Source organism: Apus apus, chromosome 11 (assembly GCF_020740795.1).
Source record: "Apus apus isolate bApuApu2 chromosome 11, bApuApu2.pri.cur, whole genome shotgun sequence".
NCBI classification, from domain to species: domain Eukaryota; kingdom Metazoa; phylum Chordata; class Aves; order Apodiformes; family Apodidae; genus Apus; species Apus apus.
This window is the reverse complement of record NC_067292.1, coordinates 10,703,238-10,719,121: the sequence shown is the minus strand read 5'-3', so window position 1 is coordinate 10,719,121 and position 15,884 is coordinate 10,703,238. Positions and strand designations below refer to the sequence as shown.

Genomic DNA, 15,884 nt, shown 5'->3' with positions numbered 1-15,884 from the left:
TGCTCCATTTTTCTGTTCCTAAACAGAAATTGTGCAAGGGATTACTAGTTCCAACAAGTTTCAAATTTACATGCTTGGCTCTTTTACTCTCTTTCCTAAGCTATAAACAAGCCACATACAAGACATACACCATGACTGGCTCATTCAAGCTAAAAGTTTAATTCACCAACAGTATTGATTAATAAATATCTAACTGCATCCCCTTAATCCACAGTCTAAGCCTTGAAGGCTGGAAAACTGACCTTACCAGCTTCCCATTACAGAATCACAGAATCCTAGGGATTGGAAGGGACCTTGAAAGATCATCTAGTCCAACCCCCCTGCCAGAGCAGGGTCACCTAGAGTACATCACACAGGAATGTGTCCAGGCGGGTTTTGAATGTCTCCAGTGAAGGAGACTCCACAACCTCTCTGGGCAGCCCGTTCCAGTGCTCTGTCACTCTCACAGTAAAGAAGTTCTTCCTGATATTCACATGGAACCTCCTATGTTCCAGTTTGCATCCATTGCCCCTTGTCCTATCACTGGTCATTACATCCAGTGGCATTCCCCTATGGAGATCTCTCAGGATTAGGTCCTTGCCTCTTTGCTTAGTACAAATAAGCACAGTAAACCCATGTGAAACTTGGCAGATACAAATGAACTCAAGCTGGATTACAGGAGAAGGTCATTAACCCCAACAATCTAAGATGTAAGCTGCTTTTAATCTTCTTCCCTGGTTTGAACCACAGTCTTAGCTTTTGGGTGTGATAAATTTGCTCCTTTAAGCAAAAATAAATCCTCCATCTATGAGGTAAACTTTTACGTACATTAGACTTTATCTAGAGTGCCTGACTCTGTACAAACAGGGAGGTACATTCCTACACTGAGGCTCTCTCAGAATAACTCATAAAGAAGTGTGAAGTAATATTGTCCAGGCAAACTTTACTTTTTTAGAAGACAGAAGCAAGACAAAAACCTTTTAAGAGCAGGAAAAGGAAAAATGTGAATGTAGAGGTGATATGGAGAGAAGCAAAATTACTAAGGGGGTCAATTTGGAAAAAAAAAATTAAACAGGAGAACTAGGAAAAAACAGAGAGAAGCATCAGAAGGAGTGGTGATATGACATTCTTATATGGGGATAAATGGAAAGTACTGATTTGAGGTCCCACACGAAAAAGTTCAGAGGACAGCATCTTGGTTGGTGTGGACAGAGGAAAATCAGCAAGCACATGTGTGCAAGGTATTTAGTACATAGTATGTCTTTCTTCACATGCTACAAAATTGATTTCCTATGCCTGTTTTGAAAGCTTGTCTTAACATTCTAGATTGCTGCTTGCCAGTATTCCTCTACTAGTCTCCTTTACCTGACAGATTTTTTTAAGCTAACGACAGCATTTAATTCCCGGACAGCAGAGCAAGTTCCCTGGGGAACTGACTCCCAGTACAATTTTGTAAACCTCAAAAAGTTCTCAAATTATGTAGTTAACTGCAGTAAACATGAAAAAGTACTCATAAATACATATTCCAATTTTTCCCTGTAAATAACCAGTAGAACAGCTGATACCATACCAAAAAAAATGTTTAGATACTGAGAGGACAAGCACCTGAGGACAGAAGCATTTAATTTTCCAAACCAGACAGAAGGCTACTCCTGAAGCACTAGTTTAAAACAGTGTTGCAAAATACCACTCTTCTACCTTCCTTCACTTTGCTTATTTGTCAGAGCTTAGACCTCAGTCTTACCTCTTTATAACTATTTTTTACTTCTTGCTTTATATCAGTTGATGCTGATGACAAGCTTGAGACAGATGATCCTCTGCTGAAAGTTTCTGTTGAGTGCTGAGGAGACCTAAGTGGTGACTTCAGGTTGGCGAAACAAACAAACCAACCAGAAAATGTTACATATCAGATTAAGCAGGTTAAACACAGGCAAAAAAAAGTTAAGCAACTTGCATTAATTGTTACCTCAGAAGCACTCTGTCCTCTTTCAAATGTTAGATAGTTTAATTCCATCAATGACAAAATCTGCAGAAAAATATTAAGAGAACCAATGTAACTTCACTTAGAGGAATCTATTGACTGATGCACAAATCAGCTGACAACCTAATCTTAGCAACAGATTATGGTTGAGCAGATTAAAAGTATCCATTTACAAGTTTACGTTCTATACCACAGACAGTATTCAATTTAGATTTAAATTCAATTAGAATTAAAATGTGACCCTTCTTCCTTAAAGGTAATAATACATTTTCTCTTTAGTAGTACCAGACCATAAAATCCTAATAGCAGGTAAGCATCTACACCTCCATGGACTTGCATCAGGAAGAAATCAGACTAGAATACAAAGACAAATACCTTGGAATTCAATGCACACTGTAGGGAAGTCTCTTTCATCCGGTTTTGAGTTTCTGGATTTGCCCCATTTTGCAAAAGCACTTCTATGATCCCCTGATAGCCCCAACGAGCAGCTATATGGAGAGGAGTATCTCCCTTTTCATTACCAATATCTAGTCTACAGGAATGTACATCATAGTAAACTAAAGCTTTGACACACTGCAAAGAAAAGGAAAGCTATCAATACATTATAGCATTAGTCCCTCAATTCATATAATGTGCAAACCTAAAAAGGTTTTTTTATTGCTACTTATATAATCCATTGCATTAAGGGCAGAGTTTTATGGTTTAGTGTAATTAAACAAAGAGTTAAATAACTCAACTAAATTTGCACAATATTACTCTGTTTAATGTGAATGTATAACAAAAATTGCTATGAACTACTCAATATAATCTTAATTTACAGTGTTAAATAGCCTCCAATTTTTTTTCATTTACTTTTTAAAACAGGTAAGTTCAGTGCAAATCTGCCTCACAGCTTAATTCCATTCCATTAGAACGTCCATTTAGTTTGTTACAAAACAGTTACTTACATCCTCATGACCATAAGTGCAGGCCAAATGAAGTGGAGTATTTCCATTATTGTCCTGAACATCAGCACTTGCCTTATAGTGCAATAAGAGAAGCTTCAAAGAAACATAAAAGTAGACATCTGAGTTACTACAAAAAATTCACGGACAAACAGTTGTTACTTGGTAGATTCCTTTAGATTTTTAGCATGATGAAACACTTAATGAAAAGTGGGCTGTTTCTCTCCTGTTTCAGACACTACTCTCTCCTGCTTCAGACACCAGCCTCTTGGCATTACAGTACTGTTTGTCCTGCCCGAAGAACCAAATAAAAGCTGCTTCTCACATATTCAAAGTTGTAACTGAAAAACTTAATCATCCACTGCAGCAAACACTGCAATTCATATACTACATGGCAATTTCTCCTGTATTTTAAGAGCCTATGTAAGTAAAAACAAAGCTTCATTTCAACAATGCTAATTCAAAAATCCCACATATATAAAATTTAAGTACACAATAATTAATGTAGTTACACAGTCTATCCTAAACACATGTGAAGTAATTTCACTCATTCCAATGTCTGCAATAGCTCTTCCGTATTAACCAAGAGCAGAGATGTTAATAGGCTGTCCATTTGTACTATGTATTAGAGATTTGTATTAATAAAATGGATTAATCATCAGGAATGCATAGCTGTCAATCGCCAGGTTATTACAAACAGCTGAAAACTTTGCAGTATAGTAAAAAACCAAAATATGCAAACTACAATGACAAAAGATTCTCAATTCTAACAGTGTTCACAGTTCTGATAAAAGCTTCTCAGACCTAAATAACAGTAGAACAGCTTAGTCCAAGTCATATACTTATTATTTAAGTTAGGTATTTCTTTTTATTTCTATTTAAGCCTTTTGGCACTTACTGTAACATTTTGATATCCCTTCTGACAGGCAAGGTGAAGTGGAGTTGAACCGTGATAATCTGTAGCATTGACAATAGCTCCTTTAGCTACCAATAAATCCACTAATGATGTTTGCCCTAGAAAAATGTACAGACATTAAAGGAAATAAATAAACTTTTGCACAAGAATATTGCTACTTTTCAAATTCAAATGTGACCTATAAACAAAGATACCCTGCATTTCTGCATACTAAGTTTCCATACACTGTATATTCACTTCCTTGGTGTTTTTTTTGTTGCAGATTACTCAAGGTCAAAGCTCCATAAAAGAACCCCCAGCTAAAAGCAAGCTATGCTTGTATCTTATGAGTAAGAAAATAATAGAAAAAAAAGCCATGTCACACAAAACACTCTCCTATTGGGATGCAAGAGAATAATTTTAAAAGGAAATTATTTATATTTTTAAAAAAACTACTAAGAAAACAAATACATCTTCTAATAAATGTCAGATCAATAATGGACATTACAAGACAGGAGATTATACAGATCTAACAAGCATAGCCAGCTGCAGGAGAGAGAATTGATTAATTTCTCCATCTGCCACAAGACTGATTTCTGTAGCACATTTTTACTTTTTTCACAGCTGAAGCAAGATCTACTGTACTAACCACTAAGACAAAAGTAAACTGCCAGCAAACAAACAATAACTTAGCCATAAGAAGCTGAGCTTGAAAGAATATGTAACAACTTCAGCCTGTGCCAAGATGTCAGTTTTCAAATGAGCAGAAAACAATTTAATGCAAAACTTGCTCTTTAATGCAAAGCTGGAAAATATACTAACATAAAGGTAAAGAACATAAGGAGCTGAAAACAGTAGTGAAGATATCCAACAATACCCACCACAAATAGCAGCTATATGAAGTGGTGTATATCCCCGGTCATCTCGGGAAAATGGAGTAATAATGGAAGGATCATTCAGTTTCCTTTAAAACACAATGGTTTAAGAGTAGCTCAGTTACCTACCCAGCAGTGGTAAGGAAAAGAGAAAACGGCCAAGGCCAACAAAAAACTGATTTTGGAACTTTTTATCCTTTATCCTTTCACACTGACAAATTAATCTATCAAGAGCTTTCCACTTCATTAAAGAGATGTGGTTTTGTCCAAGACATGAGTGCTAGATTCAAGAAAAGAAAGCTTTCACACCATGTTTGCCAAAGCACATACAGCCTTCATCACAAAAATAGCTTGTTCCAAGATATTCAGTATTCTAATATTTATTATGCTTTTTTTCAAACCACACCAACACATGCTCTCTATTACATCCATGTTATCAACTTCCTCTATAACCAAAAGCAGCAAACTTTCTAAAGTGAATCTTAATGAAGACTTTTATACAGGGATTTTTGTGTATTAGTGGAGATTGAAAGTGCTTACCCAGAAACCAACTTTTCACATTTGTCACAGTAACAGAGTGGATGACACATTTTCTGCACAGTGTCCTTATCACTGTCACCTTGACTTAGTAATCGCTCTACTTCCTCCTGGTTACCTGAAGCAATATGCTACGAAAAACCGAGAGGAGAAAGAGAATGAGGAACCAATATAAAAAGCCTCCTCTTTAGAAAAAAAAAAACAAAAAACAAAACAAACCCCAAAAAAACTCAGAATAATGTATTGAAACACAAAATGAAAGGGACAGATTATAAACTATATGTATTCAGGCATCAGAAAGCAGAAAAGAACGATGTGATAGCACAAAACCCCCTAATTGGCATTCAGTATTCAAAAGAATCTGTTCTTGGCTTACCTCCCTTTCTATAAAAAATTAAAACAATTCCTATTGTTCTCTTTAGACTCAGTCACAAATTTGAGCTCCCTCTATGCAAAAACATTTCTTCAAAATTACTACTTCTCTAGCCACAAGCTGTGAACACATATAATTAGAAGCTCTGCTTTATGTCCTTGTATAGACAAAGTTCTTTTAAAATCACAATATGAAATTAGCATGTAACATGCAGGAGCTGTCAGGTGACCACATTTAAATTATTCAGAAAACCCTTCCAACTTCAAGCACTAAAAGCTGTGAGAGACAACAAGATAGCAATATCACATCTGTGTATTAAATGGGCCAATCAATATGAAGAGCAATAGCATTTCATCCTCACTTACTTCCATATTTCTTATAAGGTGCTGAAATCCATAAGGCTATTATGGTAACATTTGGTAACGTTTTGGCATAGAAACGCACAAGATTCAAACCACCATTTTAGCATCTACTGAAACACATTTCACTGTATTAATGTGACTACCATCATATTACATTTTAGAAAATCACAGACAGGAAAAGAATATAAATGTGCAATAGGTAAGTACATACAGCTGCTGCCATAAAATATATTAACCTTAAATAAGCAGTCTATTGGAGTAGCAGACATTTGGGACAACAAGTCCATCCTTTGTCTTAAAAGCAGCTTGTCACACAGTCTTTCAGATTCCTGAAAATGAAATACACAGGTGGATTATCTATATACTTATTTACAGGCTCTCAACATCAGTAAGCCAGAATGAAGTTTAAGAAACTAGAAGTGCAAACAAACAAGGCTGCCTGAACACCAAAAATTAAAAGTTCAGATTTTACGAATTTTCAAAATCAACATTGATGACTCTCAAAACTAATAAAAATCCTCCACTGCACAGCAAACAATGTAGCTAATAATATTTGTGAGGTCTAGGGATAAAAGTTCACATTTGTACTTCTGTGAGTTTTTTGTATTTAGATACATGAAGATGACAAATATTCCTAATCTTTTCAAACCTCAGTACTCTAGCTAAAGTTACCCAAGCATATCTTTTCAGAATTACAAGGCATGTAACATTAGTCTCCTTGGACAGATTCTTCAGTGTGATCAGGATTAAGTTCCCAAAGACATATTTCATCAAAAGTTTTATTAACTAGAAAAAAATGTTAAAGCTTTACTGTTGATACAGGTTGTTGAAGTCTAATCAGAATTTCTAATGTGAATGCTCACAGACAGCTTTACACTTTCAATGTGGAGAATCTATGTAACCACTGTACCTGCTGTAGTTTCAATACTGTTCCTTCCACAGTGTATTTTACAAGAAAAGTGTTTCTCAAGTGGAATAATTATTTTGAAGAGTTACTTGAGACAGCAATCCTTTTGTAGAGGTATTATTATATAAAATAAAAATTATTCCTACATATCCTCAAAAGTGAAATACAGACTAGCAGAAGAATCTGGTAGTGGTTAAAGTATTAAGAAAGTTTGGGCCTTCAAAGTCAAAACTTGCTTGTACCAGCTTTACTTTCACTCTAGAAGTACCTGTACAAACACCTTTCCAACATTACTTTCACAGATTACAACTGATGACTTGGGGAAATTCTCCACTCCCTCTTTGCCCACAAACATTTTATTAGCCTCAGTTTGTGTCAAAGTCTTGCTTTCCTGTCTTGTCCCATCTGGAGGAAGTCTGCATGCCAACTTCCTTGCCACATACAGTGTTTTCATACAGGAACCATAATGTCACCTATTCCCTAGTGGCTGGCAGCTCTAAGTCCATACTGTATACATTACTTCAACTCTGAACTCAAGCATCTCACTACACATTAGCTCTGCATAGGAATGTAACTAACATCCAATTCTTATTAGCTGGAACTCTAATGTTTACATCTCATTTTCTGGAAGTTGTCATCTTTCAGCCTATCAGTTACATGATTTTCTCCTCTCCACAACCAAAATCTCTGTCCAAGACTTGTGTGACCTTGGGTGAAGGAATTTGGCAGATGCCTCCTAAATGCAATCTTCTTACTTACAGGAGGGTGATAATATGCCCAGTATCCCACAGGGTACATTAGTTCCCTACCTAATTTTCTTTATGCAGCTGCCTGATTAGGGATTGGACAACAGCATTACTCAGCTGCCAGAAGCTCCATCTGAAACCAGCTATAAAATTAAGTGTGGCCTCATGAGGAGCTGTAATGAAGCCCCAGGGCACAGCAAGGTTCCTGCTCACTTAAATCCCACAACCCTTTCCAGCACAATCGGGAAAAGCAAACAGTGGGGCATCAATGTGGTAGCTGCTGCTCTAAACAGAAAAGTTCTTTTACCAGAGAAATAAGGATATCTCAACTGATAAGGCAGAGCAATGCTAGTATGTTCCTCCACCTCCTCATCACCCTTTCTCAATTCCTGTCAAGATGGTAGTTGGTACCTGGTTTCTTACTCTTCTTTATGTGCTACCTTCTCCCTTACCCTACACTAGGGAAGAGTAGTTTAGCTTTTTCCTTTTCAGCTGTGCTAGAGGCAAGGGGGTCACCCACCTCCTTGTCTTCTAGGTTCTGCCGTTTTCCAGCTCAGTGCTGCCTTCCAGACACAGTCTCTCATGAAAGGCAACAAAGAAAAGGAGTTCCTGTTGCACACCCACTGTAAACAAATTGAAGTGAGGAGTTTGAGGCTACTCCAGCAGTCTAGAACTGGAGCTGATCCAGCTGAGGTATGGACACAGTTACTGCTTGCTCTTATACTGGTTCAGACACTAACATAAGCAGTAAGACACTGCCCTTAGCCTTCTCAAGTATGTAGTCTCCAGAAGAAACATACAGCATCTTAATGACACTATAATCACTTGAAGGCAGTCCCATCATTAGCTACACAAGGAAAGCAGTGGGAGGGGTAGGACCAGGCATTTATTAGGAAACAGTTTTCATTCTAGAAATTGAAGAGCAGTGTATTATTCTTTTCAGCTTGCTCAGAGTGTTGTGGAAGACAATTCTACTTTGGTTCCAGTTCTCCATCCAGACCACCAGCATTGCTATTTGTATATTGATTGTTAACGACAGCCAAGTGACTGCAGGAAGGAAAACTGTTATTTTCCTTTTAAACTAACATTTTTATTTGGTTTTCTTGTTTGTTTGGTGTTTTTTTTAACAATTCAGTACAGCATTACAGAAAAATACCAGTCTCTTTACACAAAGAGTGCTTTTTTTGGAGTATACAAACCAAACCTCTGCATGACAGGTACATGGAAAGATTACAGAAAAGAACCAAAAACAACAAAAGGATAAAATGTTACTTTAAGTGATGATTCTTTTAAAATCGTGCCCCGGGTTATCCCATCCCAAGCTCTGCACACTGAGCCATTAATTTGACTCCTGCAATTAGATTCAAGTACTTTGAAGCTGGGCAGACTGACACAGTGAATTCACTCTGGTTCCAAGGTCACTACTTTTGATTTCCACATCAGACCAGGAAAATCTATTTTTACAACAGTAGAAAGTTTTACAGGAATGGAAAGACTGGATTCCTTTGCTAAATAAGTTACACAGTTCTTAAATCATTTAAGTTTCTAAAGTCATATGAACATCAACCTTGATTTGCCTGCAGAGATTTGACCTAATTGACAGAAGGTCTAATTGACTATTAGGCAATAACTCATCCATCCAGCAGCTTGATGCCCCAGGTAGGAGAGAGATCCTAAGAGCCAAATTTGACCTTCAAATACCACCTTATCATTTAAACTCTCAACTTGGTGCAACATAGTAATCTGCACTACAAACAGTGAACTTTTAGAGTAGGAAGATTTACTGAATAATTCTACATTACACTGCAATCTCCATTCTGCCAGCAGAGCTAAGCTTTTTTAAACTATTGAAAAAAAAATCTGTTTAAGCTATGCCTACTCTCAAGTACTGCATCGCTTTCACAGCCATAATGGAATGAGTACAAACAGAAGATAAACTCACTGAAGACTCAGCTGTTGAAAAGTGCTATCATCTTTCCTCTCATCATACAAAGAGGCAGACTTGACATATAACTATTTCAAGGAGCAAATAAACATCAAGTATTGCTACAGGATTAGGACTTCATTGTAATCATTTAGATAATTTTTACATTTGTTTCAGGTATATTTCTTCAAGTGCAAAAAAAAGGGACTCTTAGCTGTTTTTATCCTCTGACTGGATTTCCTTCCAGTGGTGCAGTCCTACAAGCTTATAAACACCCTAAGAGTAGCTTACTGTTGATCCGTCAGAGAGGTTGCCTTGCCGTATGTATTCTATTGCAGCCTCAATCGAGGTTAGACAGTATCCCAGTTCATCCTTCACTGAACTGCAAAGCCTGAAGTTCTTTATGTAACTCAAGTTGGCCATCCTGAAATAAGAAGTTAAAGCCATGAACCACCAAAAATAAGATGACACCAGCATAACATAGCCTAATACTGAAACTCATCTCAGACAACCCAGGGAGACAATAGGTGTGGATTAAGAAAAAGCTTCTAGAAAGACTGGTAGGCTTGAAATACTATGGCTGTTCTAAGCTTTGCAGGTGGATGGGAAATCTACTTGACTACTCAATGAAAAGTTATTAACTGGATATAAGTAATATGAAGGACAGGATAAGGACAGCAGTGAAATCCTGTTTTGAGTTTCAAATGTTCATGTTTCAAGCACCATAAACACCAGTGTAAAGTGATAGCTACAAATTAAAGGAAAAATGCTAATACCAGATATGGGATACACCATGACTAAAATTCAGTTCAGGTACAGGCAGAAGGTTTGGATACATTTTTAATGGTAGTGAGGAGAGAGAAATACAATTAATGGCTAGCAGCAAGCAATTAAGCATTCAAATCCAGTTTCTCTATATGACACCTATCAAACACCTGTATAAAGGTGTATAAAGGTTTCACAGCTCCAAACACACATGAGGAAGTGCCAGTCTGAACTGAAGTGTGTATTGGCATGCAGATTTGGTAGAGAGATGACCTCCCATTACAGTTTTCCAGGCTGGGTATCAAAACAAAGACACAGCACTTGAATTCCTGGTAGGTCCTTAACTCGGCTACTCCTGTAATACACCTTTGCTGTTCATCCTACTGTAAATAGTTTTCTGCATTACATTAGCCTCTCTTATGTTTTCAGTAAGTTATTACTACATGTTCAGAGACAGTTTGCCCCCACTGCAGCATTGCATGTAAGGTGATACGACTGAGCTCTGTATACTCAAAATATAGTTACGTACCAGTTTGGTATTTCTGTCTTTACAAGTAAATACAGCAAAACAGAGAGCAGATCATCTGCACACATGGTTTCCATGTTAACTAAAAAAGAATTTACATCTAATGTTAGTCATGTCATGGTTCATATCAAGAGCAATATCTATAAACAGAGTTCATAGAATCATCCTGGCTGGAAGGGACCTTGAAGATCATCGAGTCCAACCATAACCTAAATTGCCTTGTAAGACTAAGGGCCAGCCCTACCAGTAGAGAATGCACTGAGTAACCAAGCCAGCTTTTCAAATGCTCTCCATCACCCTCTAAAACAGGCTGTCAAGAGCCAAAACGTAAAAAACAGTTTGCACTGTACAAACTGCAGTATTTGTCTAGCATCCCCTCCCGACCTATACAGAAAGAGCCAAAGCATTAGCTCAAGACTTCTAAAATTCTTGAGGGCAAAAACTACCCTCAAAATTGATACAACTTCTCTGTAACCCAGGAGTCTTCCTGAGGAAAGGAAGAGATGAAGTATGGAAAGCCTGAGTTGACTATACTACTCTCTTTGTTTACTGAAGATATCTTCTCTCTCCAGGCTAGATAAAATAAATACTAGGTTAGGAGATCCATGCTTTGCTATCTCAGAATTGTTTCTGTAATCCACAGCAGCACTCTGAATGCAGGATACAGAAGGTTTGTTTGTTCCCCACTACCCCAACATTGCATTTTGCAAAAGATGTGAGATTACCAAGGACCATGGACAGAAAAATTATCCAGCAGCAATCCTCAGTGTTTAAAACTGATCAGCCTCAATTCTTCTGCATGTGAAAGTGTCCTAGCACATGCAAGCTTCTCACATGTCCTAGCTAAACCAAATATAAGTTAACCAATTACCCCACCTCACCCCATGAGAAACAATGCTGAGAAGTGTCTTTCTCCATTTTGCTTTGTTTAGAGATCTGCAAGGCAGACCCCAGTCTAATTGTGTTTAATCCACGAGTGCTACTCAAACAGTTGTTTATATACCAAGTGCTTTGTGCTGGTTAAGAAAAAAGTTGAAGTTATTAATTCATTAATTACTAACCTCTTTGGCTAGGAGATTGCATAATAATTTGTACCACTTTTCGTAGACAAAGTAGCTTCTGCTGAGGGGAAGTACATTTGTTCAACTGACCCAGTTCTCTCTTTGCACGTGGTATATTAAAACTACAAAGTAATTGGAAAGAAATGGTTAGCACACCAACTCCCTGCACAGGATGTCCAAACCCCAAGTTCTCACTTATTGAGAGCTGAAAAGAAGAATAGCACTAAAGTATTTCCATCTCTACTCCGCATACACCTGCATTTCTGTACCTTGTAGATGGAGACAGTAACTTAAGACTATAATAGCAAAGGAGATAACGATCAATGCAAAGACTGCCCTAAAATGACACTTCTCTATTTCAAAGGAATGAGGTATAAGAAAAACTTGCTATTGTCTGAAGGAAGACAATTTTTGGCTGGCTTGAGAACTATTTAAGACAAAACCTGTGACTCTTCAGTGTCCAGAATCACTTCCCTCACCTGAACTCAGGCTTCACTCCCATGTCTTTTTGCTGCAGGTCTTGAAGGCTTCTTGTGATTTTGTTAAAAGCAGCATCCTAATCAACACAAAGGGAATAGGTTTTTTAAATGCATTAGATTAATGTAACTAATCTTTACCAATCAGACATACTTACCTCACTTGCCTCAATAGTCCCCACATACTTAAAGACTAGATCATAAATAGCATGGTGGATATACATCTGCAAAAAAAACCCAGCACTTTAGGCATAAGAGTAAAAAATAGCTTACTAATTATTTTCATTAATTTTAAATGCTTACTTCAACTCCTTGTTTAATCAGATTCATCTGTTCTTCCTGCTTTGCAAGCACCTTCTAGAAAAGGAAAGCCATCCAAACAGCAAGAGAAAGTTAAATAACTTATCGCTTAAGCAACACTACGTACTATGTATTTAGTGGAGTAAGTGTTTACCAAGTGCGAATCTCTCAAAAGATGCTGGAGACATTTGGTATAAAGTGCATTGACAGAATCCTGGCAAGGGAGAAAAGAAGAAAGCATTCAGATTCATGTTAATCTGACTTGAAGCTACAAAGTACAAATAAGAAAAGAAGGTCTTCAAAGAATGGTCTGAGTTGGAAGGGACCCTAAAGATCATCTAGCTCCAATCCCCCTCCCACTAGATGAGGTTGCTCAGAGCCCCATCCAGTGTGGTCTTGAACACCTCCAGGGATGGAGCTTCCACAACCTTCCCCACCCTCAAAGTGTGCACTAATTTTTTTAGCTAAAAAAAATTACCTTTACCTAATAATTAAAATGTGGTAACTCACAACTAAGAATTCTACTTTCTCCCTTCCCACATTCCTTAACTCTGGCCTATTCTGATATAGAAAAGCTCTGTAAGATAAAGATATCCAAAGCACTGAAGTGAATTATATTTAGTAAGTTAAACATCAAGAGGCAAAATACTGACTATGTAGTGGCGAAGGCTTTTCCTTTCATGTTCTTTAAATGTTCTATAGAAAGAGCTTATGTATTTATCAAATCTCTCACAGTGCCTTCCCAAGAATTCTCTAACATCTTCAATATTTTTAAGAGAATAGGAGCTTGATGAAGCTGTAGATTCACCTAAAATGAAAGCCAAGAATTAACACATAGGTTTAATAGGTATGCATGGTACTTTGTCCCTACCACAGTCAACTTGTGAGCAATGAAGGATTAATTCAGCTTACTATACCTTTAACTGAAGGCATTTATTTTAAATTAAAGAATTGGATGCATGTATGCTGTATTGTCTTTTTTGTAAAGTATTTATTTGGAATAGCTAAAACTGATTTAATAAGCTTTTTTACCCTAGGTTAATTTATTGCCACATACACAACTCATTCTGAGTGTACGTCAAGCTTGAAAGTAGAAGAAAAGCACATTATAGTATTGACAGAATGCCCACGCAGGAAGTCAGTGTGCTCTAAGTGAGCTGTAAAAATCCCATCTTGGATTTTTACATAACCTAATCTTTATTTAGACATGCTCCTCTGAATGGGAGAGCAAAGTTGCTTCATGTAAACATTAAACCAAATCCACTTCCAAAGACAACAACTGGATCCCTCACTCCAAATTCGTACTGCTTTTCCAAAACCTTTTCCAGGAAAGTCTTTAATTTGCAGTCAAAGACAGCTAACTAATAATAGGCTTAGATCTCATTCATTTCAAACTACTTTTGAAATTACAAATTACCTCACTTCTGAAAGACTGCTATAAAACTACATTAAGTAACAGCCAAAAAAACAAATGCCACAAGAATAATTTTTTAGATTTAAATTAATATTTACAGCATTTAAGCCTGCACGTATACCAGCTTTTTTCAGAAAAACTTCCATACCTCCTTCAGTGCTATTTTCAGACTACCCTAATATTAATTTGTCATCATTTGCTTCAAAAGGTATTTGTATATATTTAGGAAGACTAAATGCTTTTATTTCAGAAAAAGCTTGTTTTAAGAAGCTTGTTGTTTTTCATTAGCAAACACAGATTGTTATACAAATTCAAGAGGAAATCCTGTTACATTCACAGTTTTGATAGTGATCTTGGAAATGGTGTTCCAGTCTTACCAAGAGCACTTCCAGTACAAGAATAAAAATCATCACATTCAACTTAGTGAGATAAGACCACAGCTAGAAGAGCTGCTCCATACTATGCTATACAGCCTCTAATCACTGATGTAATTATGATGACAGAATTTACCTCTCCAGTTTTCTGTGTATCCACCTTGCCTTGACTGAATCCTATTTTAGTCAGTCAGCACTTAACTGAGCACTGCTTAAAAAAAACATGCCAAATCAAATATTCTACAGATTATTTTTAGTGCCGAGACTGGGGCATGGCCACTACAGAATGAGGTCTGCCTGGCAGCAATTTAGTATTTCTCTCCAGCAGTATACCCACATTTGCCCCAGCAGACTAAAAAATGCCAAGAGCTTTCAACCAAGCCAACGCTTTTCAGAACAAAGGAAACATACCAAGCACAAACATACTGATTTGTTCCCTGTGCAAACAAGACCACCCAGATAACACTTCAATACATACTTGAGCTTTCTGTTTTTTCCAAAGGATGAGCTATGCACAATATACTAAAGCTTTCTTCTTTTTCATTGTAAAATGTTTCCTCAAAAAGGACAGGTACTGACAGATGATAATTAAAGCCATTTCCTAAAATGATGAGATTTCCTTGTATGAAGATCTCCTGAAACAAACAAAAAACAGATCAAGTATAAAACTCTACCAGAAGAAAGTTACCCTTTGGCATTGCATAATTACACTTCCAGGAAATAAGAATCATGCAAGACAAGAACACCCCAGATTGAAGAGATTCCACATTCTTCAGCTGTGTAGACATTGAAACAAAGGCTCCTTCAGTCTACAATGGTTATCTGAACCTTACTTATACCTACTTTTTCTACAAATCTACTACTAGAGGTTTCAATCTCCAAGGTCTAAGCAACTCTTCACAGAATTTACAGCACTTCTAGTGGAAGGGAGAAGCAGCCCAGCTTCAGAAAAAAAACACACATTTTGCCTATATTTCACTCATCTTTATCTTCTTAAGCATCTCCTGTGAGGACATCTGTAGTAGGAAGATCTGATGATAACCTGCAAACAGGTGCCAGATCTCAGACCTGGCACTACTACAAAATTAGTGAAAAAATGTGATTGATCCCATGTAGTATTAGCATCAATTATCATGGCTGGCTGCTGCATCAGTTTCTGTTCTACTTACTGAACTAATACATCAGGCCTTAGAAACAACTCTTAAGCCTTGGTGAACTTGCACCTGCACACAATATAGGTAGGCTACTATGTGTCTGAAAGCTAAAGAGACAGCTCTTAACTATGTGATAAAGGCCCTTCTGCCACACACCAACATTCCAAACAGCCACAAAACACAGAAAAATTGACAAAGTAATTGACTAAGTTTCTATGCCAAAGCAGTAATGCAGTGTTAACATCTAAACAGAACAACTATTCTTGTGTATATATCAAATACAGCTTTTGC

The 15,884-nt window shown here is 37.1% G+C and overlaps 1 protein-coding gene across 3 annotated transcripts in view; it reads right to left on the bottom strand.

The window, feature by feature from the left end:
* ANKRD27 (ankyrin repeat domain 27) overlaps positions 1–15,884 on the bottom strand; it is a 49,775-nt gene that overhangs the window by 14,246 nt on the left and 19,645 nt on the right. For all 3 annotated transcript variants that reach the window (XM_051629105.1, XM_051629106.1, XM_051629107.1), the window contains exons 4-20: positions 14,918–15,074; positions 13,305–13,459; positions 12,806–12,865; positions 12,655–12,708; positions 12,510–12,575; positions 12,355–12,431; positions 11,876–11,997; positions 10,818–10,896; positions 9,815–9,947; positions 6,183–6,275; positions 5,215–5,342; positions 4,681–4,763; positions 3,803–3,918; positions 2,908–3,000; positions 2,336–2,533; positions 1,946–2,005; positions 1,724–1,840 (exon numbers count right to left, since the gene is read on the bottom strand). In XM_051629105.1, coding sequence (XP_051485065.1) covers positions 1,724–1,840; positions 1,946–2,005; positions 2,336–2,533; positions 2,908–3,000; positions 3,803–3,918; positions 4,681–4,763; positions 5,215–5,342; positions 6,183–6,275; positions 9,815–9,947; positions 10,818–10,896; positions 11,876–11,997; positions 12,355–12,431; positions 12,510–12,575; positions 12,655–12,708; positions 12,806–12,865; positions 13,305–13,459; positions 14,918–15,074 — 1,791 coding nt within the window. The remainder of the gene's footprint in view (positions 1–1,723; positions 1,841–1,945; positions 2,006–2,335; positions 2,534–2,907; positions 3,001–3,802; positions 3,919–4,680; positions 4,764–5,214; positions 5,343–6,182; positions 6,276–9,814; positions 9,948–10,817; positions 10,897–11,875; positions 11,998–12,354; positions 12,432–12,509; positions 12,576–12,654; positions 12,709–12,805; positions 12,866–13,304; positions 13,460–14,917; positions 15,075–15,884) is intronic.